At 42.3% G+C, this 26,044-nt stretch overlaps 3 protein-coding genes across 6 annotated transcripts; 1 reads left to right on the forward strand and 2 right to left on the reverse strand.

The window, feature by feature from the left end:
• Positions 1 to 235: 235 nt before the first annotated feature.
• On the reverse strand, positions 236 to 3,119 carry LOC103980947 (abscisic acid receptor PYL8). The gene is made up of 3 exons (XM_009397488.3): positions 2,748 to 3,119; positions 2,114 to 2,329; positions 236 to 736 (listed from the first exon to the last, which is right to left on the reverse strand). Exons 1-3 carry the CDS (start codon positions 2,955 to 2,957, stop codon positions 479 to 481), a joined length of 684 nt encoding a protein of 227 aa, XP_009395763.2. The 5' UTR covers positions 2,958 to 3,119; the 3' UTR covers positions 236 to 478.
• Positions 3,120 to 4,451: 1,332 nt separating this feature from the next.
• LOC103980948 (probable protein phosphatase 2C 52) lies at positions 4,452 to 11,695 on the reverse strand. Of its 2 annotated transcripts, none has more exons than XM_009397489.3 (9): positions 11,436 to 11,695; positions 10,843 to 11,133; positions 9,332 to 9,459; positions 9,151 to 9,249; positions 8,884 to 9,042; positions 7,796 to 7,882; positions 7,253 to 7,344; positions 6,886 to 6,960; positions 4,452 to 4,889 (listed from the first exon to the last, which is right to left on the reverse strand). In XM_009397489.3, the coding sequence occupies exons 2-9, from the start codon at positions 10,947 to 10,949 to the stop codon at positions 4,719 to 4,721; spliced, it is 918 nt and encodes a 305-aa protein (XP_009395764.1). In that variant the 5' UTR covers positions 10,950 to 11,133; positions 11,436 to 11,695; the 3' UTR covers positions 4,452 to 4,718. The 2 variants fall into 2 exon arrangements, with proteins under 2 accessions (XP_009395764.1, XP_018679894.1); XM_018824349.2 differs by having other exon boundaries at positions 11,428 to 11,695.
• A 1,658-nt stretch (positions 11,696 to 13,353) lies between these two features.
• On the forward strand, positions 13,354 to 16,358 carry LOC135634904 (endoglucanase 6-like). Of its 3 annotated transcripts, none has more exons than XM_065145633.1 (8): positions 13,354 to 13,563; positions 13,719 to 13,931; positions 14,391 to 14,591; positions 14,684 to 14,773; positions 14,884 to 15,048; positions 15,130 to 15,414; positions 15,507 to 15,855; positions 16,027 to 16,358. In XM_065145633.1, the coding sequence occupies exons 1-8, from the start codon at positions 13,378 to 13,380 to the stop codon at positions 16,356 to 16,358; spliced, it is 1,821 nt and encodes a 606-aa protein (XP_065001705.1). In that variant the 5' UTR covers positions 13,354 to 13,377. The 3 variants fall into 3 exon arrangements, with proteins under 3 accessions (XP_065001705.1, XP_065001704.1, XP_065001703.1); XM_065145632.1 differs by having other exon boundaries at positions 13,378 to 13,563; positions 16,039 to 16,358; XM_065145631.1 differs by having other exon boundaries at positions 13,378 to 13,563; positions 15,507 to 15,834; positions 16,009 to 16,358.
• The last annotated feature ends 9,686 nt before the right edge of the window (positions 16,359 to 26,044 follow it).

The raw sequence follows: 26,044 nt of genomic DNA on the forward strand, positions 1-26,044 counted from the left end.
AACGTGAGATTCCACCTATCCATTCATTCAATCATGAAGAAAAGGTGAAGAAGCATCGCAGATCTCGAGAATTAGGATTGCTAGTTTCTAATGCAACTCGAGGCCCCCCTTGCATGAGGTCTCTCGTTCGGGTTGCAGGTGATTCCAACGATACCTAAAGAAGCTCGATCACAGAGTGCCAACACATGCTCAGCAGTTTTGCATCCAAATGTGGAATTTTCCGGCTGCAGCATCATGCAAACATAGGACTTAAACTAGTAATTTATGTGCATACACCATGGGCTAATAATCCATGTCAATTAAGCCTAGGTTGTGAAATTTTACATCTGGGAAAAAGAAGGCTATATCGAACCACTCAGTTCCCTAATTGTAGAAGAAGCTTAAAGGAAGGACAGAAAAAGGCAGAAGAAGAGAAGTGGAGATGAGAGACAGGAACCGGTCTAATTGGCTCGCCAAGATTCTCAAAACTCTCGGTAGCTCATCTTGTTGCAGCCCTCATCGCAGCACTGGCCTCGTCAAAATCCGTATTACTAATCGGTTGTGTGTTCTGCACTGCTAATCGCTCCGACACATCAGCTAAAGATTTGAGGTTGCATTTAATCAAGGCCTCCACGAAGTAGCATGTCTCGTCCTTGGTGTTGCCATCTGGCACATCGACTACGAACGACTCGATAACAAGCGTCCCCGGCCTCCCGTCGATAACCTCAGGATGCACAGTTATGATGGAAGAGTAATTCTGCACACAAAGTAACATGTAAAATGACAAATCGCAGCTGAGAAGTGAAGCATACAGAATCGGATTCATCTTTCGGTCTAATTCATATCAGCAAACACTCATAGAATTGGCCGGTCCATAAAACAGCACCAGATCTTTTTCTTTACAACAGACATCTTCCTAACATCCAACCAGTCAGAGAAAAATAATTGGCAGAGTATAATCATAAAAGCTTTCTGAAAGAATTCCATATATTTGTCATGTGAAATCAGGGAACACTCCTTGTGTCACAAAAACTGGTCTTTGTACATTCTGAGTTTTCATTCCGACAATGCTGCTTCGCATATATGTCAACAAAGCAGGGATTCGAGGAAGAAGAGAATCAAACTCATTCCTCTTTTGAATCTATAAATGGAAGTCGAGCAAAAGCAATGCATAAGTATAATAGTTTACCCAGTAGAAAAGATTTCAAAATCATCACAAACCCCCCTTTTTCTTTTCGGTTGCAATTTCCTGATTATTATATGAAGATTGTTTAACTTTCCAAATATAGAAATGGATAGACTATATGTCACCAAAGGGATATTAAATGAATGGAATTGGGATATAGATGGAATATATAATGAAATAGAGACTTTGTGGTTCCCTCTGAAATGGGGCATGGAACGGAGCCACTATGAAGAAGTTTCGGGAGTTACGAACAGGTCATAGATAGGTGATGGATAAAATTATAATGGACTTGGGTAACTTGGTGTTAGGTAGATCAGGATCAATGAAAGCAGCAAGCTTCTTTCTCGAAAAAACAAAAGAAAAAGAGTATTTTGTTATAATTCTCGATCCTATAGATTAGTAAACTGCACCACTGACAATAACACAAATGCTACATAGCATAATCCTTTTGAACAATTGTTCCAATTATTAGGAACATGAACTAATTAGAAGAAGAAAAGGCAGCATATGGTGGATTTCAGTGACAAGGAGTTCTTGGAACACTAAGAAATCCACCTAATGAAGTTATACAGAGGGAAAAGAAAGTGGCGAGTGAAGGGAGAAATGGAAGGTTGCACTAAAAATGAGTCAATTTGGTTGCCAATTTATGCAATGATCATATATAAACTAGCATTAAGCCATATATCCATATCAGTGTCATATTTCTTCATTTGATTGCACATCAAAGGATGCTTAGAATACAAATAGATCAAGTTGAGAAATTGCAAGCAGCTGCAACTGGACTTCAGATTTCTGTAGCATCCATGGATGTTCGTTCCTTTGACTAGAGCTTAGCTCTAAGCATGAAGTTTGTGGCTTATGAAGGCAATTTGTAAGCAGCAAAGTAATCCGGTAGAGGAAAAATGGCGAAAATAGCAGAAGAAGAAATGCGGGGAAGAGACTGCTAACCCTTAGTCTGTGATCTCCGCCAACAATCTTGACGCTGAGGACGTGCTCATTGTCATCAAGGAGTTCCAATCTCTCGGTGCTGGTCGTCGCCGGCAGCCCCGACTTGACATTAACTTCTCGCACGCTGCCGACCTCAAGATCACCCTGCACCACGCACCTGCTGACGAAGGGCTTGTACTTCTGCGGCTGATCGAATCTCCTCACCAATGACCACACCTGTCACCACAAGATCAAAGACCGCTTGAATCGCTTTCTACTTGATGAGTAGGTAGAAACACTTCACAACCAGATATCAACTCCAATGATATTGCCCCTTTTTTGGATCTAAGGGAACGCATACTTGCGATTGGTAACAAGCAACAGAACAAGGCAAAATTGGGGGAAAGAAATATCTGCTTCGGCTTCAGATCTGGAAAGTCAAGAATTCAGTTCTCTTCACCAAAGCCTTCTCCTTATTTCTCGAAAATGTGCGATGAAAAGAGATCCATTTCTTAAGACACTGATCGGGAGAAGATGCACGAACCATCAAATCCGCGAGATGGATCAGATCTCCAGAATGTAGGATCAAGATCGAAAGATGGAGAGAAGTAGACAGAAAGAGAAGTTTGGGAGGGGAGGGAGGAAGAGACGATACGAGATGAACAGGAGCCTTGATGTGCTTGACGAGGGTGGAGCTGCACTGGTTGTCCCTCGGCTCGTGCCTGTGGTGCCTCCGCACGTACTCCGCCTCCATCAGACGGCACCCGTCGCCGCCGCTCATCTGGTCGGACCACCACCACCCGCCGACGCCAACGAACTCGGACTCCCGATCGCCCCCAGCTCGACTCCCTCCCTCTCCAACCATTCACCTACACCTGTACGCTTCGGGACTCACCCTCCTCCTCTCTCGCTTCTCGAGAAGAGAGCTCGGAGAGACGAGCAAGCAACCTCTTCGCCGAAGCTTATCCTCTCCGCGGTCTTCTACTGCTGTTCACTATTTCTATATGCTTGTTGTGTTACGCAAGTCTCCTTCTCTGCGCCACCACCCGAATCCGTCCGTAGAAAGAGGAAGCGGAAAAGGCCAGTGGCGAGATCCCCTGCAAGACCATTTTCTTACGATTGTACACGTGTATCTGTAGCACTGCTACAGACCGAGGGTCCCACACGGCTCTCCAACGCTCCGCGAGGTAGACCGCTCATTCTCTTCTCCTGAACGGTTGATGAGGGCAAGAGGGTGCGCAGATTACAAATTGGGATGCAGCGGATCGGCCAGAGAGAGAGAGAGAGAACGACCGACCGGGGCCCGCGGCGGGACCCCGTCACGTCTACGACGAGACCGCCCCATTATTGAGAGCATTCCGTGGCCCTTCTGAGGTCAACCATTCGGGGAAGAACGGCTAAACTAGAAATCCGAGCTCGCACGGAGCTTTCTTGTCCGTTTTGGGGCATTGAACGAGTCAAAATTGAGTACAATAAATTAAAATGATTATTATACGAATATTTCTTTTTCTTTCATTTTAAATCGGAAAAACTCCTTGTGGTGAATACACCAAACCAACAAGGTGGTGGTGGGTCGTCCTCGATGCGAACTAAAAAGCACAAAATGATAAGCTTGACCATAAAGCTTGTGAATCGGATTCTATCTTTTGGTTCATCAAAATATTCTGACCGCCTATCTTCACCGGATTTGATCCTTTTGTTGTATTCTTGGATCCAATCATGTATATTATAGATAGCTTTTACCATCTTGTCTCGGTCTCGATGGGAATCAGCCATGGCTTGCATGAAACATCGTTCGTGTGTTCGCGCGGCGGATATGTCACAGCGAACCACCTAAATAAAGAGCGATACTGTTATCGTCAAAGGAACAGAGAGAGGCAGAGACGAAGCGAGAAGGCAGAATTGTCTACAGGAAACAGTATACACGGTCATGATCTCAGGGGAAAGAGAAAGATGTTGACGGCGAAGCCAATGAAACGAGAGAGGGTGTCGATGGAAAGCCGGCCATATGGAAGGCCAAGCCAGTAACGAGTAAACCACGGGTGTCTTCCAAACAAACTGTGGGCTTCTTCCTTCCTGTTTCACTTTCCGGTGTTTACTAGAATCTGTGGGCTCGATGTTTGCAGACAAGCTTCTGAAACCAGCAGACGAACAACAACAGACAACACTCTAACCGATGCAAGCAATCAGGCAATCAGAAGACAAAGAACGTTGTGTCTCGTCGACAAGGATGATGTCCATTCATCATCCTACCCTTAGTTTTGCTACTTGTAATAGAATAATCTGCTCCTTTTGTTCTTATCACAAGGAGACACGTGAGGATTGTAGCACCAATCCAACAAATGTGACACCGAGCATGTCGGCAAACAACAAAGTTCGTAATAGAATATAATGAGAATGTTGCTTGAGGATTTCCTACACTCGAAAAATAAATTAATAAATGAAACTAGAACAGGAAGGGTCGAGTAATAGAGTCGACGACATGATTGATGATCACTGCTACGTGGGTGATAGAAAAGCCTCTAATTAATAAGTTGTGCATACGACAATAGACTGAGAGTAAAAAATTTTATAAAACCCAAGGCGTCCGAGCATCAAGTAGGCTCCCACATGGTGAATCGAGACATCAACCATGAGTACCTGCAGGAGGAGGAGAATCTACTTTAGTTTTCTCGTGATGGAATCTGACCACGATGCATGTTATGTTGTCTGCACTGCCACGAGAGAAGGCGGTCTCCGTCAACTTCCGAGCCGCAGCATCAGGTTCTTCTTCAGCTCTCACGATTGATACAGCATCCTGATCCATAAGGATGGCAAGAGAAGGGAAATGCAGAGTTAGTAAAATCGATATAAATGTAACCGGACAACTAGAGATGTATGTATAATCTGAACAAAATACAAGCCACGCCGATAACTTCGCTATTTTAAGTACCAGGTTTTACTCCAGATCATGGATGAAAAACAAGGGTGGAATGTATTAACCAAAATTCCAATTGAGAGGCTGTTAGTAGTACTAATTGGTAGCAAAGAATATCTTCAACCAAAGCATCATCGCCAAGTGGGATTGGAAAAATGTGCTGGAGTTGTTGCGAAAGCAGAATAGAGGGGAGATCAAACTCAGGGGGCTCCAAGTGACCAACTGGAAGCCAAGAGATAGAGAGAGGAAAAGTTCCTACAAAATGGAGATTTATAGTAGTTGGAGTTAGCCTTGGTGGAAGCCCCTCTAATTCTCAAGTCAGCCAAAGGTTATTTCAGCACCAAATAAACAAGGGCAAGGGTCCCCAATTGTAAATGCCAGAAAAGCATTCACACAAGGAGAGGCTAACTGGGCTTTGACAGTTTCAAGACCTCAAGCCGAATGGCATTTGTTGGTAACTGCAGTCACCCAATGACGGTATTGTTTCCCCACAACAGGGGAATGGGATGATGCCGATAGCAACTTGAGTGAGAGAGGACATCACACATCACTGGTGTCATCCGTGAGGTCCTTGAGAGGAAAGGCAACCAACCCGGATGAAACAGACTTCAAAGAGAAAGACCAACGTCACAGTTCTCATGCCCAATTAGTAGTGTCTGCGGCCATAATCACAACCCTTACCCAGTTGTGGTTGGCGGAAGCCAACCTCGCTAGCCGAGTTGTTCACAAGGGCATGCAGCTTGCAGGACAAATGCCGCATATCGCAGTGAGCCATATCAAGAAAAAACATGTTATCTATATACTATATAGCAGGCCTTTCTCAGACAATAGATGCCACCAGTCAGTCAATTCACGACTATAGTCAAATTAAGAAAAATTCTAGTTTGAGGGTACATTTAAAGAAAGATACCTCGATAGAAATGCTAGGATGAAGTTTGATTTTGACTAAAGAACAGAAGGGCTGAAGTTTTTTTCTTCCCCTCATTCTATTCTTGTTATCTCCCTCTTCTCTGCTTTATAAATTAACTGTCATCAATGATGCAAGTTCAAACAAATACCAATATGCTAATTTTATGATATCATATTTAGATTGTCTTCAAATCTAGACGTAATAATCAGATCAACTAGCCAACATTATCAAGTCCCCAGATACATTTGCTAGGCTTTCTATATATGATTGCAACAATTTTGATCTGACATCACATTAAGCACTAACTCTGAGAATTGATTCATACAGTTACTCAATTTTCATGTAGCAAATACTAAATCACTGATACTTATTTGAGCTTTGCATTGTTTTTTAAAATCATGTCATATTAAGAAAATTTCAATATCAAGCAACCAGTCTACCCATTGCATGATCGTGACATCACTGTTCATCAATTTTCAAAAGATTCCCCATTTGATGTGGTTTAGTGGAGATCAGAAAATCCTTTTGGAACAATTTTTTATTTCCTGAAATAAGTTCCAGTGAAGCAGCATCCAATAGTCGTTTCAGAACAGCCACCCTTCAGTACACACCCTAATTTGTCGAACTGCCAACATCTTTACGATAGCAATGAATCGTATAAAGTTTGTGGTAAATGTTTTTGTCAATATTAAGAAGGCACATATTATAACCACATTCCAGGTCTGATGGTAATTGCTTTGTATAATGAATTCCTAAGGAAACATAGAATATGTATAAAGTTTCATCCAGATATGTGTGCCTGATATGGGAACAAATAAAAATACAATTTTAAGAGGATACATGAATTATCCTTATGTACTTGAGAAAATTTTCTAATAAATGCTGATCAGCTCTAATAATGTATAGTAAAATGAGATTTTCCATATTTATCGAAGAAGACAGTTCGAAGGAAAAAGAGAATCTAACCTCATTTGTTACCACATCCCACAGCCCATCACTGGCCAAAACCAGAAATTCCAATTCATCATCGACCACTTGTTCCTGAAAGAAGGTTTAGCACAAAATGAACTGCTCATATAGTTTGCAGATGATATGTCACTAAAAGTGTATAGCGTTTAACAGTTTGCTATGATGTGTAACTACAAGTTTATTTATAGTCTCTTATGCAGCACCTGAAAATTCCGGTGCGTACCATATTTGTCAATGCAAGCAAACTTCTGCATATAATTTCATAATTTCTTTTTACATCAAAGTCACAATAACCTACAAATCTGTCAAAGTTTACTACGAGTCTGTAGGGGCTGTGAGGAAACCTGAATCTCTAGAGGAATACCTGAATCTCAGGTTCTGCCACAACAAATTGTTTCAGAAGGCGGTTACCAAATGCTCGTGACATTGCCAATACACCTCCAACCCTCCAAGTACCTATAAAACAAAAATGTCCACAATCAACCAACAGCTCAAAGTTGTTCAATCCAGATGCCACCCGTCTCCCCTCTAGAAAAACCAAGTCCAGCGGAAACACCTAACTATATGGGTCAAAATCAAGTACCCAAAGTTTTGGACAGAAGGACAATACTTTTTCTGACCATCAATATGAAGTATATTTTACTTCTCTACCTTAATGATCGATGCATTTTTCTCTTGGTCACCACATCATTACCAAAATATGGAGCAAATTTCTATCAGCTAGAATCCTAAACAAAATGGGAACACAGAAGAAACATTGCATAACAAAAGAAAAAACAAGACGACGTCTGTTCTAATATCCAATCCATATACTCAGTACTTACGCATCATGTATAACCTTTGGGAAGAACTGATATAGCATTGATCTTAGTGAGGAACAAGAGAAGGTACTTGTCTTCAGACTTACCAGCCCACATGACAACTCCTCCAGCATCCTCAATTCTCTTGCGCTCATCACTTCTGTTGGGCTTGTGATCATCAGAAAGAGGAATTGCTACAAGAACAAACAGTGTGATGCTTCAGGAATAACTCATCAATGTTAACAGCTGTAGAAGTATAGACATGTCATATGGCAATAAAGTCTGTTTGTTTCCTAGCTTAGTGTTTCCAGTTGATCGATTGTGGAGGCCATTCTCTTTTTCAAAGTGACTCATAATGAGCCATAATCCAGAAATTCAAAATCATCACTTGCATCAAATAACCATTCACTTCATTGGTCCAACTCATCCAAGCAAGTATTAAAATTTTATTCAAATAAATTATAAATATCATACAGTTTTAGTTCAATGGACACATCTTTATGTCTCTGATTTTGTAGAGTTCCTATGAATGATTCTATGAAGCATGGATGAACATGCAACACAGACGACCTGGTACACAGGCATATCAGAAATATAAGATATGACATTGTATGGACACACCAATTAACAATTATCTCTCCCTCTCTCTTTTTGGTATGAAGATATACATTGTATAATTTACACAATATAAGATCGTCATATATGTAACTCATAAGAAGCACGAAAATCATTGACGAATATGCTTAAGAGACAAAGGATACTGAGGAGACATTCACGGATAGTAAAATGATTCATGTATCACAAATATTCAACATGTCTGAAAGTCTATTGTAGATAGTAAACTGACCTATGGTAATACCATTTAATACTCACTATAGTATGTTTCTAGAAAATATTTGTGAAGTGTTAGTGTCTGGCATGGACATGTCGAGCGGTTTGAAGTGTTTGTGACTCATAGGTTCCTATACAAGGCACATATATTTGGAACAAGAATGATGAGTCAATTCCTACACAAGGCATGGGTATCTGGAAAAAGAATGATGTGTCAGATGTACCAGCATACCAACATGTGGTATGTTGTTATAGCTCGGACCTGTACCCCGAAATTATAATCCTTAATCCAATCTTCGAGAACCTCTTTAATACATCTTTATCAATAAAAAGAAAAAGTTGAGAGATTAAAACTAAAAGTCACCTTTTCCTGCTTTTGATACTATGGCGCGTGAATCTCCAACATTAGCAACAAACAAGTGTTTGCCAATCAAAACAGCTGTAGAAGCTGTAGAACCATCATCTCTGGAAGTATTGCATTCAGCATCCAAGAAATCTGAATCAGTTTTTTTATATGTTTCACCTGCAATTTGCCATCACAAGGCCACAAAATTGGACATGTTTACAAGGGGAGAAAAACTGCCTAAAGAGGTCATAAAAGCATGAAGCAATTTCACAAGTGTGTCAATACTTATGGCAAGCTTTGTGTCTGTCATGAATTTTGGGTGCCTTGTGAGGTTGTCAAATAAGTGATTCCTTAAATATTCAGCGGCACGTGAGCCACCATGTCCTGCAACACCCAAATGTCAATAAGATGAGACATATCATATCAATACAACCAGAAATAGACATTCCTAGGAAGAATACCAGACCATCAAATATTCCAAAAAGACTAATTGATTGTCCATCAATTTTAGCTGATTTTAGATCATAGTAGTCCTCCATGCTTGCTCTTTTTCCCCTGAAGCTGGAGTATCCACAAGCTAGCCTTCCATCCTCACTGCAAATGTCAAAAAATACATGAGATCGAGCCTTCAGATGAAGTACACGATGAACATGGCCTAAATAAAGATTTTTTTCTGAACAATTTGTAGGTAAGCTAGAAAGCAGAAATCTAAATCTAGAACACTCATGGTTGTAAGAGGATTTCATGAAACAGAATAGAGAGCTCCCTTTCTATGTGAAGAGAGATGCACCCCAATCTCTCTCTCTCTCTCTCTCTCTCTCTCTCTCTATATATATATATATATATATATATATATATATATATATATATATATACACATATACATATACATATATATATATATATATATATGTATATATACATACATATACATATATATATATACAAATACATATATGTACATATATATATACATACATACGTACATACATATATATGTATATATTTATATATAGCAAAGGGATAGCTTTATAAATTATTAGCATTTTGTTAAGCAAAAGTTGGGAACTGTTGATGCTACAGCAACAAGAAGTCTACCAATGTAAATACGTGAATAAGAAGTCATGAAACATCTAGTTTGGCTTTCACGAACCAGAAGCAGCAAACTCAAGTCCCCGTATCATTTCATTGAGCACTTATCTCAGTTACCTGATCATTTATCAATCAGCATTAAACTACTTGGATCATGTCATGGTTAACCTTGCTATGCAACAAAATCTTCTTTAACCCATTGTCCACTTTTTAAAGAATGTTTACTTTATGTTACAATCAATTCTATCAGGAACTTCTTAAAAGAGCATTTTAACAACACAAGCTTATTGCAGATTCCATGAGCCGTAGAACCTAATATCTTATATGTAATTGGCACTCGACCATACATTCTCAACAAAAAAATCCATTTCCACATTTCTAGGACCTTAATAGCATAACAGACAATTATATAGCTACACTAAAACCCATACAAGAAGCCTATTGACCTTGCTTCAAATTAGTTTTTATCTTTTCTATAGAAGATAACTACAATTCTGCCTACTTCAATGATCCTTCATCTTACCAACAGAAACTTGCATCTTGCATGATAGAGGACCACCAAAGGAACTCTAATCCTAAAGAATTTGTCAACAAATTCTTCCTTGTATCAAGCACTACCACAGACCGATGACTATGTGGTGCCCACGATAAATGATATACACTAGGCAACAATTTTAGCATTCTGTCTCACCTGCCATGTCAGAAATAAGTGCGAAAGGTGCTCCCAAAAGTTAAAAGCATTAGGGAATTAATCAACGAGTATTGTTGCACAAAAGCTGAATGCTTCAGTACTCATAATCAACATATGAATGAATAAATATAGAACATTCAAAATTTTAGAGTTGGATTACAAGCACTTGGTTTACAAACATCCCGAAACTTTACCTTTTCCATCGTCCACTGGCGTAATCACCGTTGCCTGAGCGATCCTTTTCAGATGATACATTGGTGGCAGCTCCAGGCTTTGCAGATGGACCAGAATCGACCATCATCTTCACAACCGTTCCAAATACCCCGCGCGCCCTACACGCCACAACCCAGGCTCCGCAATCCGGGAACAACTCGAGTCCTCTATCTGCCCCTCTTCTGCTAAAGTGGGATCCTCTGGGTTCTTTGTCCGACTGACAAAGTTGCCTATGCCGGCATTACATACCATCGAAGCTGCTTGCTGATGGCCTACAATGCCAGAACATTTCATGCGAGAAATCAAAGAGAGGAAAAAAAAAAGGAAAAGTAAATTGCCGCAATCCGTCACAAAAAGCAGATCTTGCTCGCTCGATAAGTATAGATTGAAACAGAAAGGTAAAAAAAGGTTCCTTCGTGGAATCTGATCTATGATTTTTTTCGACTATCAAGATAACATCCATGGATCATCCAAATCAAGAATGCACAGACTAGAGAAAACGTAAGACCCAATAGTAAATCCAATTCACAGAAAACGAGCTACAACAAAAGGTATAGATACTCAACAACGGAACCTTCTGATCGAAAGCCTCGTCGATCCGACGACCAAGCACCCAAGGAAGCCACCGGCGCCGAGATCTTCCGAAGCTTACAAAGTGGAGGACGATAGGGATCTGCGATCCGGAATCCGACTTGGGATTTCGGAGAGGGCAGCAGCGATCGGAGGAAACCCGAGAGATAAGGAGGAGGAGGCGGAGGAGGAAGAGGTGGTGGCTGTTTCAGTTTTAGCTCAAATAAACGGAGAGCGAGCTCGGCGGAGCGAGAGATGGGGAGTTTTGTTGGGTTGGCACGAGGGAGAGCGAGAACGTGGCATGGTGGTAGCAGCAGTGCTATGTCGGTTGCCGTAGCAAGAGTGGTGCCCGTTACGAACAGATTGTAGCGCATGGTGACGCGTAAACCGGTTTGTGATACAGTTACAAATGTAAAACGTGTACAGTGTACTGTATACACAGTACACTGTGTGTACAGTGTACTTCTCGACGTAACGTATAGAGAAATAAGTATAATTTCACATCCACCTGAGAAGGTTGTACATAATGCGTACTTACATTATATATATATAATATGTGTATCTATGTATGTATGTGAGCGAGAGATTATGACCACTGCTGCTGCCTTCCGTTTCACTGCAGTTTATACTTAGTAGTAGTCACTTCGTTTTCGAGGAAAGCAGCCAAAAATGAAGGATATCAAATGCCTTATCGTCTCCCATTGGCAGCCAATTTGTCGGTGGGGACTTTTTATTGGCTCCAAGACATTATTAACCCATTGTGAAAGGGTTGTGCAGATTATTAGCATAATGATCGGAAGACATTTTCCCGCTGTTTTTGAGGGTGTTTGTCTGGGTCAAATGGATTTGGTCAACCATGCAAGCGTGTCTTTAGCTTCTCGAGTTCCTCCCACCTCCCATTGATACACGCACGTATATGCTTCAAATGCTCCATGGCCAAGAGATGGCAAGCGTTTCGGATCGGTGGCGGAGACAGCGGCGGTCGCTCTGTTCTGCTGCCATTGGTTTGCTTAGGATTCAAGCCATATGCTTACAGGACGCACGGATCTGTTCTACGTATCCCATCGGAAAACGCCTGTAAGATGAGAGCTACTGTCTCATGCAACTTCAGTAACTTTTCAGCTGACACCAATATGGGTTGACGCAGAAATGCGATGAGGACCAGCATAACGTCACCACTGAATCATGCATAACGTAGATGTAGAACCCATCGAACGTATTGTCCGAAGCGTGCAGGGGGCGTCGGGTATGCACTCCCATGCTTGCCTCCTCGTTTGCTCTCCTTTTCCGAGTTCCGAAGAAGAAAGCAAGCGACTAATCTAATAAACAAAGCAAAAGCACGTAATTTGGAGAGCTGGGCATTTACGGCTGCCGAATGGGCGCGACTCCATGCGAGATGGCCGGCGAAAAGGTTTCCACCCCGGCAGATTTGAGTCTTGAGTAACCGCCCCCGATTAACTGCTCCTTCAATGCTTGCAACAGTTCACTCTCTTTAGCAGTGGGAAAGTGATGATGAATAGCAGATACGTTGTGTTGGAAAGCATCGTAGGGGAGAGGGCCAAGTATCAAGAGACGGGTGTCCGAGGAGCGCCACCAGATACTTGTCTTTTCCTCTTCTCAGCCGTTTTCGGCCACTGAGACTCCCAATCGGAGGAAGAGAGAGAGAAAGGAGCGATGATGTCTAAAAAGTTGCACAGACAACCACTACTGCTACATGCTTCTCTCCATAAATACAGGTCCGGCGCTGTATCACCACCTCCCCAGATAGCTAGACGCTTTCTTGCAGTCATCTTCTACCGTGGTATATGAGGAGTTTAACTGAGAGAAGACAGCCACATTGAACCGTACATCTACGTGATTTTGTTTTGGTGTTTAGAGGTTCGTCATCCTCTTTCTTGAGGGATTTCTGTAGCTTCCTCTGCCGTCTTCCCAGATACCGCTTGCAAATGGCTGGGCTAATCGTGGTGCTGCTGGGTATGGCTATGCCACTGGCTTCTGCTGAGCATGACTATGGGAAGGCTCTTAGCAAGAGCATTTTGTTCTTTGAGGCCCAGAGGTCCGGGTACTTGCCCAGCAACCAGAGAGTGAAGTGGAGAGCCAATTCTGGGCTGCTTGATGGCAAGGCTAATGGGGTAAGCTCCTGCAAATTACTCTTCCTCCCTGTATGCCTAGTTCTTAAGTTGACCATGCTTGAGCCCGAGAGGCAATTGTGCGGTTTAAGAGAGGAAGAGTAATTCCATCTTTACCTTCATTAATGTTCCTTCTTCTTCCTTAATGCTATATATAGGTTGATCTTGTTGGAGGATATTATGATGCCGGAGATAATGTGAAATTTGGCCTTCCTATGGCCTTCACCATCACCATGATGTCCTGGAGCATAGTCGAGTACGGCAAGCAGATGGCTGCAAGCGGGGAGCTTGGTCATGCCATGGAGGCCGTCAAGTGGGGCACTGACTACCTCATCAAAGCCCACTCAGAACCTTTTGTCCTCTATGGAGAGGTGAGAATTCCTTCTTAGAATGAACCCCCTATCTATTTATCGTCTGTCAAAGCAACTGTGATTTCAGCTATGAGTATCCTTGTTGAGTTCTTTAAATTGTCGAACAGCATCATGGCTGTTTGATTAATAGTGTTCAGAGTTTAGTGACTTTTACCAGCTTCCTATGAAGCTGCTTTGTATGTTTCCATGCTCTCTGCTCTGCCCTGCCCTGTAAGAACAGAGGTCTCTTCTTGTCTTCTTTCACCTCTGTCGGTAAACTAAACGCTTGCTGGGTTCTCTCTTTTGAGACGTGGAAAACATGTCCCGTTGCATCACAAGACGAGCAGCAATTGCACATGAGCATTGTGAAGTGTATCCTCGAATAAGTGCCAGATGTCTCGCACAAGACAGTAAAAAATTCTTATGATTTCTCCATATTTGGTGACCTTGATTTAATTCCGAGTTGATCGATCTCTGCAGGTGGGTGATGGCAACACAGACCACTTCTGCTGGCAGCGGCCGGAGGACATGACGACGAGCCGGCTGGCCTACCGCATCGACGTCAACCATCCCGGTTCGGACCTTGCCGGGGAGACGTCGGCGGCGATGGCTGCAGCTTCCATGGTGTTCCGGCACTCAAACCCAGCTTATTCATGTCGGCTTCTCAGCCACGCGAAACAGGTTCCAAGTCCAAGACAAACTGTTCTCTCTCTCTCCCTCATGGTTATCATCGATCTTAAATTTAAACTCCTGTTGTTTCCTTGTGTTCCCAGCTCTTCGAGTTTGCCGACAAGTACAGGGGTAAGTACGACAGCAGCATCACGGTGGCCCGGAGGTACTACCGATCCTACAGTGGGTACGGGGTAAGTTGAACGGTCCTGATTCCATCATTCGCGCGGTAAATCATCGATCGGACGGAGGCGTACAACCTAGCGATCTTTCACATGGTTCCGGACCTGGTTTCCCGGCGCAGGATGAGCTGCTGTGGGCAGCGGCGTGGCTGTACCATGCGACCCACAACCGCTGCTACATGGACTATCTGGCTAATAACGGTGGCTCACTCGGTGGGACGGGGTGGGCCGTGACCGAGTTCGGTTGGGACGTCAAATACGCCGGTGTTCAAGTCCTCGCGGCTAAGGTCTTCTCCCTACTCCTGTTGATGTTCTCAGACAAGTACATGTATCATAGCATAATTGCCCACACTGTGTGTGTCTGGCAGTTTCTCCTACAAGGGAAGGAAGCTCAACATGCACCAGTGCTGGGGAAGTACCGACAGAAGGCAGAGTACTTCCTCTGCTCCTGCCTTGGCAAGGGAGCACACAACGTTCGGAGGACCACCGGAGGTCTATTGTTCCGGCAGCGGTGGAACAACATGCAATTCGTCACCAACGCCGCCTTCCTACTCACCATCTACTCCGATTATATCACATCTGCCGGAAGAAACGTAGCCTGTGCCATTGGAACCGCATCGCCTGCTGAGCTTCTTTTGTTCGCCAAGTCTCAGGTAATCTGTACTTGTTGTTCGAAAGCCGACTTACTAAAGAATCAGAGGTAAAGATCTCTGCTTGCACGATGTCTCATAAGCATTTCCTTCAGGTGGATTACATACTAGGAGACAATCCAAGAGGCACCAGCTATATGGTTGGCTATGGGAAGTCTTACCCCCGACAGGTCCACCATCGTGCCTCCTCGATTGTCTCCATTAAGGCCGATCCCTCGTTTGTGAGCTGCAGAGAAGGCTACCACACATGGTATAGCCGAAAGGCTCAAGATCCCAACATCCTCGATGGTGCCATAGTCGGCGGCCCTGATGTCTACGACGACTTCGCCGACGAAAGGGACGACTACGAACAAACAGAGCCCACGACCTACAACAATGCGCCCATGCTTGGCGTATTGGCTCGGCTTCACGCTGGCCATAGTGGCTACAACCAGCTCTTACCAGGTAGCTAAAGAACCGCTGCAACTTCTTTTGATCTATGATCAGCTGTATAATGCTGTTCATCTTTCTTGCAGTCGTGCTCTCTATCCCTGGCGTACCTGTCAAGAACAAAGACGGTAATCACATTCCTCCTCCTCAGCCATCCACTCCATGTAGGTTATTCACATTCAAGAGTAATTCTCTCAGTACCGTCACTTTGTGCAGTGACTGCACTCTCTCCGCCATTCACAATTGAGCAGAAGGCAACCACGTCATGGGAATCCAAGGGAAGGATTTATTATAGGTACTCCACAGTGGTGACTAACAAATCATCAAAGATTGCAAAGGAACTCGTCATCTCAATATCGAAACTCTATGGCCCTGTCTGGGGACTCGGCAAGTCCGGCAACGATTACACATTCCCGGCATGGCTGGACTCTCTCCCGGCAGGGAAAAGCTTCGAGTTTGTCTACATTCACTCGGCTTCTCCAGCTGACATCATAGTTTCAGGCTGCACATTGGTGTGACTTGTGGTGCGACATGTTCTGCAGCTTATGTGGTCCGTGGCATCCCCATCTCCATTTTTGGTCTGTGGGTGGCGGTGAAGTTTAGGCGTCTTAGTCCTTTACTCAGACTGCGTAGAAAGGCGTGAAGGAGCTCATGAATTGCTGATCCTCTTTTTCCTTAGTCAGCCTAGAAAATAGTTAAAACTCTGCTCGAACACAATGGGGAAAGTCTTCCAAAGTGATGTGTAGCTGTTCCTGGGCGAAACAGCGGCTAATATGTAATTAGTTATATTTGGTAATCTATTTTTTTATATTTTTAAAAATTATGATAAGTTTTTTAGATTTATAAAAAAAATATTTAATTTTATTTCTTTTCATATCATTCGTTTTGTTGAAGAAAATATTTTATGTGTTATCATGTGTAAAAAATAATGTTAAAATACGGTTAAAAAATAATTTTATAACTCCAACTATATTAATTTTTTCCTCTATAACTTATTTTGCAAAACTAGTTCTATAATAGTGTATGAACGAGGCAAAATTAGTGTTTTACTTTCTAATAAAACTTAAAACATTAAAAAAGCTGAGGCAATTAAATTTGTTTGCAAAATTTCTCTCTCTTTTGATTTTTTTTCCTTTGGACAATGAGAATAATGATGTGAAATTACTTTTTTAATCATGGTTTTACATATGTTTTGCACGTGATTAACACGTGCAATATTTTCATCAATAGAGTTGAGAGAAAACTAGATTAAATATTTCATTTCCTTAAATATAAGGATCATAATATAATTTTTTTGAAGTATAAAGATCGAGGGTTAGAGATAATTAATCACAAAATTGTAATATATAATTCGTCCCATTAAGGTTATACTGTATATCACATATAGTGTTTTGGTTCACTCATCACGTTCTACTGTAGCTTGATTCAGTCCCAAAGGCATAGATCCATCCTTAGGAGCCCACACGCAGGGCAAGGGAGGTGACCTAAGCAAGCAATCAAGGCGATAGATGGACTCCGAGGTGTTGCAAGCTCTCAACGACTAATCTGTGATCATCTCGGGGAGTGGCTTATTTGTTGAAGGAAGCTCGAGATCATACCGAGATGCACCTTGGCCTTCTAGATATGCTCAACATCATTACAAGGTACTCTTTAGATGTGCTTGGGTCCCGCATAAGCGATCGACATTGAGGTGATATCCCTACCTAACATTTCCGATGCTAAAAAAAGTTTAGATAGCTGACAAGCACAAAGTAGGACGATGAATTAGGGTGTTCCTTACCCTGTTAGGGGATCATTGATGGTGATAACTGACAAGCACATCCGACATTGTTAGGATAGGATGCCCATGATAATATATTTTGTCAAGGCTCATGGCCTATCTAGGATAGGCAGAGGATGGCCCTTTGTATTATTTAAAATATAATGCCGAGGAAATTACGTCATGCCGCCTAGCTCCAATGCATGCGTACATGTCTTCCCTTAACTATGATTTAGGTGATGGGGTGAGTTAACAACGTTATTATATTTTCTATTAATATCTTAATATATTATAAGGATATACGCCGAGTCCAATTAGGTTAGTCATGCTGTATACAGTTAGTACATTTGTGGGATTTGATTGTACACCTGGGTGTTATGTATATGCGGAGTAAACTGTTACCAAACTAAATTGATACAGGAAGCAGAGAGACCATTGGAATGGGAAAGGAGCACCCGCATTGAATGGCTGAGCTCACAGGTGGTGGACAACCTTTGCTTGACCTGTGCATGAATAATTGACAGATACTAGCTTGTCCAATGACACGAAGCTCAAACACGCGTTTACCCATCGAACCACAAAGTCCTCAAGCTGCCGTTCCACCAACGAAAGAGTGAAGGGTGGACTTAGGTTTCATGTATGTGGAAGTCATCAGAGAACTCTAATCGATGATGCCAAGAACAGTCGAAATTGAAATGCAAATGTTTGTCATCGGTTGCACTTCGAAAGAGACGAGGGCTCTCTAGAACCTCTCATCGCAGTCGGACGGATCACATCGAGATCTCTATAGAGCATCGACCGAAGACTCCCAACACATGTCGAGTAAAAACCGAGTCGAACTAATCTACCATTCCATGTCGGCTGCCGACGCTATCAGAAATCACTTCTGTTTCGAACGCTGCTGCTCGTTTGTTTCTTGTTGACTCTTCTCAAAATAGAAACAGATTAGCGACTGTCTCAGCTTTGTTTCACGTTCATAGGCACAGAGGAAATGATAAAAGAAACCCCGTGAATCAACGACAAAAGGATGCAAACCGAGAAATTTGAGGGACATGTGAACCGAGTTGATACTTTTGATTGATTACACAGAAAGCATGTCCGCTGAACACGACCAAGAATTGACTGAACCATCGCAGCACACGCTATGTTTTCATCACCCCAAACTCTTCTCAGCAGCTCTCCGGAATGCTCTCAAGCACCGGTCTCCAATAGTCCATGCCTCCGGTGTGGTTGCCACTGCACGATCCGGCTCCTTCCAGTTCGCACTGCATCTTCTTCGATGCGCCATCGTCGCTGGCGGCAAGCATGGACAGAAACCGAGCTGCCTCTTTCTTCGTTATCACTATCTTTACTCTTACGACCTCCTTCTTGCCGCCGTCGTCATCCGCGAAGCGAACCGAGCGCTCTGGCCGTTCAGGGGTTGCCTTCTCCCTTTTGCTGGGCGCATGAGCAGCTTGTAGCGGTTGCCTCTTCTCCGGCTGAGTCACCTGCAGGTCTCTTGGAGCCACAGCACATCGTGGTCGACTCTTGGTCCTCATGGACTCAGGAACCAAGCAGTTCCCCATATGTGCGTCTGTGTGTCTGTGAGAGACAGAGAGAGAGAGAGAGAATGGTGAGAGGTGGAGAGAAGCGGGAAGAGGCGGAGCTGCTTTATAGTGTGATAAACGTCAGAATAAGGCAGAGTTTAGGAGCAAATTGGAGGTGGCATTGGGGAGCAAATTGGTATGGTGTGATGATGAATTCTCCTAATTGCTTGGACCCAATGCCGCCTCGAATGCAAATTGGAGGTGGCAGGTCTCCTTCAGGACCGGTTCAAAGGAGACTAAAGAGGGCTGTCATGTCTACGTAGACTTGGTAAAGAGCCAATGAACAATGGGACCTTTCAGGAAGTTTGATACTACGAACATAAACACATACATTGAAAGACATGTAGGTTTCTGCGTCAGCCTCATGCATTAGTACAGTATTATTATTTTAAAAGAGATTATTGTATTAGATTATTTAAACCTAAGTAAAAATATATTATAAATATAATTAAATTTTAAATATGATTATAATTATAAATAAAAAATTTAAATTATACTAAGATTTCTTAAGAGATGATAATGAATTCTCCTAATTATTTATTTATCTTCTCTTTATCTCTACACAATCGTTAATAATGATATTGTGAAAGGTAAAAAAGATGAGTATTATATAGATCAGTATTGTAAAATAGTTTTTGGATTCGATGATATTACATCTATATATTAGATAAAGATTTTCAAAATAGGATCAAAAAAATTATTTATCATAAATTAATATATTATTATTATTTTTTTAATATTAAATTTTTTTGATAGTCTAAATATATTATGATTTTTATGTTAGAAATATATAAAGAAAATAAGCATAATCTTAACCTTCTTATCCTCATTCCTTGGTTTTCGTGTAAGTCGGTCGAGTGCATCTCAGCTACGACTTCCGGTGCTTTCTGTTGCGGTGAACAACTTTAAGCCGTGGCCTCAGGGCCGACGCGGCTTGGTTCGGGCCCGGTCGATGAGGGGATCTTTCTGAGGCGGGCTTCGACGAACGTCTAGGTTGGGGGTGTGCAGTGTCGTTGGCTCCTCCGGGAGGCTGTCCCTCGCTCGGTAGCCTAGCGGGAGGTCGTCGTCTGTGTACCTGCACAAAGGTCAGGTTGGAAGCTTGGCCGACCCCTCGATGATCCAGTCAGTGGACGTGGAGAGGGTTTTAGGTGGAGAAGTAGATGTTGCAGTCCAGTCCCCCCTCCCTCAGAAGGTAAGGGTATTTATATGGAAGCTTACTATTCCCTGATGTGCCCGCTTGCAGGGGGCAAGCTGGTAACGTCTGACATTGATCTTGGCGTGGCGTGATGAACCGAGCTTGAGCAGGGCGTCAGTGTGCCTCAGTCGGCGCCCCGGTCTGTGTTGACCTAGGGGTGTGAGGCTTTATGAGGGACAGCTGACATCACTCGAGTCTTGTCGCCATTTTTATCCTATCACTTTCATTCGTAGGAGTGCATTCAAGAGCAGAATTAGTCAGCGGCATCGTCGTTCTCGTGGAATCGGCTCGGCTACGTGAGCCACACGCATACCGTGGCATGACCTCTGCTTTCCCAAGGCACCTCGATGACACAGTAAACTCTTATCTTCTTATCTTAAACTCGTGGTTACAGTACCGCGCTTCTTACTATTCGGACGTGTGATTCCCAGACACCTGAAGAAACTTCATCGCCTTACTATTTATCCAGCGATGACCAGTGATGAGCTGCGGCGACTTTACTCGTCAATAATGCTGTGAGATTGACCACACTTTTACTTCAACGTTTGCAAGCAGTTGCCCGCCCATGTGTGCCGTGGAAGAAGGGAGAGATTGCTAAGTGACGAGATGAGAGAGATCACGTAAATCCATAAAACCCGAGGTCAGAATGAAGAGCCAATGTCGAGAGGTAGACTTCCTAGTCGGAAGGCACACCGTCAAGGACGCATGGACAAGTCTGGCTGCTGATGGCCAAAAGCCAATGACTTGTGCTCTCGATTCACATGCAGATGGATTGAGACTTTCCTTCAGGTATCGCGTCTTGGGGATGTTTAGCGGATTGGATTTCTTGATGCTCGATTTGGATCCACTTAATTCGACCCACCTCATCAAAGGATCGAATCGGATCCGGATTGGATCGGGTCCGGTCCTCACTAATATTCGTGTCCCAGCAACCGACATCCCGCCACCGTGAAACCCTCCGGGCGATTCCCCTCTCCTCTCCGACGAGCGAGGAGGCGGATGTCTTCGAATCTCCTGGGGGTGACGCGCTCCGGCCACGAGGACGTGGAGTGGCTCGAGCGGCTCATCGTGCGGGAGCTCCAGCGCGAGCCGGCGAACGACCGCGATCGTCATCTAGAGAAAGCAGATGGAATTGCCTGTAAACCAGCTGGATCAGCTGATCCCAGTTGATCGTCACTTGATTTCAGCTCGGAATAAGAAAAGGTGAGAAAAGAGGAAAGAGAGGGAGCAATCCAGTGAGCTTATTCTCCGTAATGCGAACCCATCACATTTTTTAGCTTAGCAGGTTCCGCGAAGACGTCAAGGAATTTAGGTGTCTATTTGTCTTCGTCTAAGATTGTTGACATGCAACATACTTACTAATTGTGAATTCGCGTTAATTTACTACTCCCCATACATGGATGGTTGTAGGATTACAAATGCCATTTAGTATTCATGTTGATCTTAACATACTGTATGATGATGAAATTTTGAATTAATGACTGATGTTATGAGGTTCTGACTGTAATTCATTCTTATAAGTCAAGTTGCAATAACTTGTGAATAAAATTTTGTACTATAAAACTCAGGAACCCCACCCCTTATCCATCATCTTTATTTATTAGAAAATCAATTCTTTTCCATATGTTTATCTGTTAAGGATGATGTTGTATGTATGTATCCTTATCCTGATCTGTGTATGTTATTTGTATGTGTTTTTTTTTTATTATTTCTGAAATATGCTTGAGTTCATCTTCAATTCAAATTATACTGATTAGTGTTTTTTTTAATTATAAATTAGTTTAATTTAATTTTTAATAGTTGAACTGCATATTTTCCTCGAACACAATTTAATTTTATATTGCTCTCTTGTCGGTGGTTAGATTTCTCTCACGAATTTTATCATATAGATGGAATGATGAGAATTCAGTATCGAGATGCAACATCGATTGTCTCTTTCATTGCATGACGCTTGTATATGTGTACAACACATGAGCTTCCACGTGTCAACCATATTTTAGAATTTGGGATCTGGAATTTGGAATGTAAGATAATGGCACGACATTTTCGTTTTCGTGGTCAGCTTTGGTCCTTTTTTCTCTGTTATATTATATCCGTTCCACTGATATACGTTGTTGGTTCGGTCAGGAGCTTATACAAACTGATACTATTCCTTATTGTGGGTAATCTAATTCGGTCTGATTGGTGCCAGATTATCAATGAAGTTATACACCATTAGATGACTTGCTCTAGCGTAGACTAATTTTCTCAAAACACATGATCCATATTGGCCAGGAGGCAAAACAAGTGCGGGAGGAAACAAAAGATGTGGGTTCCTCTGGTCTCCTTCGCTTCTGCAGATGATCCTTATGCGGCTGAACCTGATCCTCTTCTGTCAATCCTGTCTGAAGGACCTCCGAATAGGAATATTCCCTCTGAGAAGCCGCCAGTTGTGTATGGTCCTAGTTCTTCTACAGTGGAGAAACCGAGCGCATAGGTGAGCATGCCCAGGTAAGCACAAGGAGTGAGTCAATCAGGGTTTGCAGGTCATCTTTCTTTCCAAGCTATGCCTAGAGCTTACATGCTAAGGAAGTTGCCAGTAACGAACGGGAAGTTCCTCCATCGGAAGTCCTCATCACGCTATCTAGAGCCAGGGGGAAAGCTCGCTTGGGTGGTCATTTTGCTAGATGTTTCTAAACCAATGCCTCAAGACTGTAGAAATTTCTTAAAATCAACCAACAAGGCTGATCACGAAGTGATGGCTTTGGGAAGCTTGAGACACAGGGCTGCTAAGAAGTCGGTTGTAAGAAAAGCCTTGGGCTCTCTTGGAAGGCTTAAGAAGAGCTAAGAGGAAGAACCTGAAGAATATTTGGATCTAGATGGATGCAATGAGTGTATTTTTTTTTTTTAAAATTTTTTTAAGGGGAGGTCTCTACCCCCTGGTTCATTTTGTTTGACACTAGGGAGCTCATGTTGTATCAGTCAGCAACACGCCCAATGGTTTAAAATTGTATATTCACATGGGTTGTTGGCTTAGAGAACTCCCAAGGGTTCTCAGGTTTTGGGAAGTCTGTGTATGTGAGTACCCCAGTTTGAAAAGTAGATTTACTGTGTACGGTGAATACCCCACCCCAGTTTGGTTAGTCCCAAAATGCTTGTGGTCTATACTTTTTGATTCTAAATCGGTTACAAGTCACCTTCAAATTTGAACTACTTTTTTGGGCATAGCCTACGTTTGTTATATTAGGGTTGTGACAACAGATGTCGTTCTTATCATCCACTTTTACAAAAAAAAAAGAAAAAGCATATGTTCAATTCCCTTACTTGGAAAAAAGACTCGTTCAAGCCAAATCATCCCATTTATGACACAAACAGCTGACTAGAGAACTGAATATTCCCACTTGTATAATGACTATCACTATATCCAGTACGAGAGAGAACTTTCTCCCAACTCTTTATTGAACAGGTAAGGTTGGTGGTTTAAACTTTAAACTTTACATCATCATACAATAGTTGTCACACATTGTTCTGCCACGGTCTACGATCACTATATTCAAATAGTTCTAATGACTAATTTATTGAGCTAGATACAAATAAAATGATCCAAAGATACTTATAGGCACCAAGAATTTCATTGATTAAAAAATTCATTGACTTTGTATGAATAGGCAGTGCCACAGAGATGACAAAAAAGCCATTGTCTAGAAGACTGGTTGGAAATGAATTTTAATAAGAGTACAACATAAATTTAGACTAGCTAATTTTTCTCGGTGATCATGTAACGGTGCTCTTGTCTAACCTTTAAAACTAATGTTACTGCATATGTAGTATCCCACCAATTCGATTAGTCTCACAATGCTTGTGGTCTAAACTTTTAAACGGGTTACAACTCACTGACAAGTGAGTCGTAATTTTTCTCAGTGATCATGTAACAGTGCTCTTGTCTAACCTTTAAAACTAATGTTTCTGCATATGTAGTATCCCACCAATTCGATTAGTCTCACAATGCTTGTGGTCTAAACTTTTAAATGGGTTACAACTCACTGACAAGTGGTCGGTCGGTTACACCATTTAGGGGCAGCATAGTCTACACGAGGTTAGATTATAGTTGTGACAACACAAGTCGCACTATCCATTACAGAAAGCATATAATTGGTTTATATGACAAGTGATATTAGGTTCGTATGACAGGTATCACTAAATCCAGCAAGAGGGATTTGATGCATTTGACCACTTTCAGATTCATGAGTTGGTTGTGTACACAACATAATTATTTTATGCATCCTTGAACAGCAATTTTATTAGTCTATTTTGCAATGATTTCATTTACTATAACATTTACTACATTATCTTATCAATTCAAAAAAAAAATCAAAGAATCCTATAAGCATAGCAAATTTCTTTCAATATACATGCCTTGTAACTTATTCTAATTGTAGTCAAAGCAAAACCATGATTGCAACTTGTGCCAGTCTCTCATTAATAAAAGAAAGCTCCTACTGTTTTTATTGTCCTAGTTAGAAAATCTCACTAAGAAGAAAAAGGTATCAACAGTTCAAATGGCTCACAATCATATAATGCAGGTGAGACAAGTTACATGCTGCAGCACAATATTTCTGGTAACATTGAATTACTTCTTCCTTAATAAATCATTGGCTTATCGTTATAATTAATTTTATTTTCTTTTGCTAATGTTTGCTAAGGGCCCTGATTAAATTACATCTTGCAATCACACAAGTCAGTTCATGTAAGGTATCGTCGACATTTTCAAGACACAAATGTTGCCATTTTCACTCTCTAAGACCATAGAAAAGGCATCGTTAAGAGATTGGAAAAGGCCCCCCCAAAAAAAAAAATTGCCACCACATCTTCCTCGACAACAATTCCTAAGTCCACTAAATCATAATAAAGAATGAGTTGAAATTTCTGCATGATAACCTCTATCAAATTCGACCTACAATTGTATGTTTTAAGATAGTTATAAAGAGAAATGAATAAAATGGAGAGAACAGTGACACGAACAAATTCTTGACATGTAAATCAATCAATATAGGCATGCAGTTGTAAAGAATCACCACAATAAAGCATATTGGCAACAATCAAACGAGAATATAATCTACTAACAACTTTGAAACTAAAAAGGATGATGGCTCCCTTACCACTGTCTGCTCTTTAGATCATGCTCCATGGGCATCAGGAATGTCCCTGCCAAAAGCCTTCCTACGCCATCCCGTTGGCGCCGTTCGAGTGCTGGCCGGTGATGCCACAATTCCTAATTCCACCAGATCTTTCTCAAAGAGGGCCCGGCTCCACCATCCCGGACTAGAGATCTAAAGAAACCCTAGGGTTCAAGATTGCAACCGGCTCCTCCTCCGTTCTCTTTGCCTCGGAATCGGACCGATCCCACACCAACCTCGCGCGGGAGGGACGAGATACATGGCGAAAGGTCCCCAGAACCCTTGGGATCAAGGAAGGTACAGATCGAAACCCTCGAAATCGATCCGAGGTGACGCAACACGAAGGAGGGCTTGGGGGTCAAGAAACAGAGCATACCGCCCAAAGCCGAAGAGGATACCGGAATCAAGAAACGAGAATACCGCTCGGAACCGAATCGATCTATTTCGAACCCGCCGCCTTGGGTCCGACGTCGACGCAACGGAGAAGAGGGCGTTGAGAGACCAAAAG

The sequence above is a fragment of the Musa acuminata genome, chromosome BXJ3-4 (genome assembly GCF_036884655.1).
Source record: "Musa acuminata AAA Group cultivar baxijiao chromosome BXJ3-4, Cavendish_Baxijiao_AAA, whole genome shotgun sequence".
In the NCBI taxonomy this organism is placed as follows: Eukaryota; Viridiplantae; Streptophyta; class Magnoliopsida; order Zingiberales; family Musaceae; genus Musa; species Musa acuminata.

What these genes read in the sequence shown, in the direction of transcription:
- LOC103980947 (XM_009397488.3), bottom strand. Translation starts at nt 2,957, where the DNA reads ATGGTTGGAGAGGGAGGGAGTCGAGCTGGGGGCGATCGGGAGTCCGAG. An exon ending in TCAAGGCTCCTGTTCATCTC is followed by an intron (nt 2,330 to 2,747) that starts GTATCGTCTCTT and finishes TTGTGGTGACAG; the next exon opens with GTGTGGTCATTGGTGAGGAG. An exon ending in GCGGAGATCACAGACTAAGG is followed by an intron (nt 737 to 2,113) that starts GTTAGCAGTCTC and finishes CTTTGTGTGCAG; the next exon opens with AATTACTCTTCCATCATAAC.
- LOC103980948 (XM_009397489.3), bottom strand. Translation starts at nt 10,949, where the DNA reads ATGATGGTCGATTCTGGTCCATCTGCAAAGCCTGGAGCTGCCACCAAT. An exon ending in AGACACAAAGCTTGCCATAA is followed by an intron (nt 9,043 to 9,150) that starts GTATTGACACAC and finishes GGCAAATTGCAG; the next exon opens with GTGAAACATATAAAAAAACT. An exon ending in GGGATGTGGTAACAAATGAG is followed by an intron (nt 4,890 to 6,885) that starts GTTAGATTCTCT and finishes CTTATGGATCAG; the next exon opens with GATGCTGTATCAATCGTGAG.
- LOC135634904 (XM_065145633.1), top strand. Translation starts at nt 13,378, where the DNA reads ATGGCTGGGCTAATCGTGGTGCTGCTGGGTATGGCTATGCCACTGGCT. An exon ending in TTGATGGCAAGGCTAATGGG is followed by an intron (nt 13,564 to 13,718) that starts GTAAGCTCCTGC and finishes TGCTATATATAG; the next exon opens with GTTGATCTTGTTGGAGGATA. An exon ending in GATCCTACAGTGGGTACGGG is followed by an intron (nt 14,774 to 14,883) that starts GTAAGTTGAACG and finishes TTCCCGGCGCAG; the next exon opens with GATGAGCTGCTGTGGGCAGC.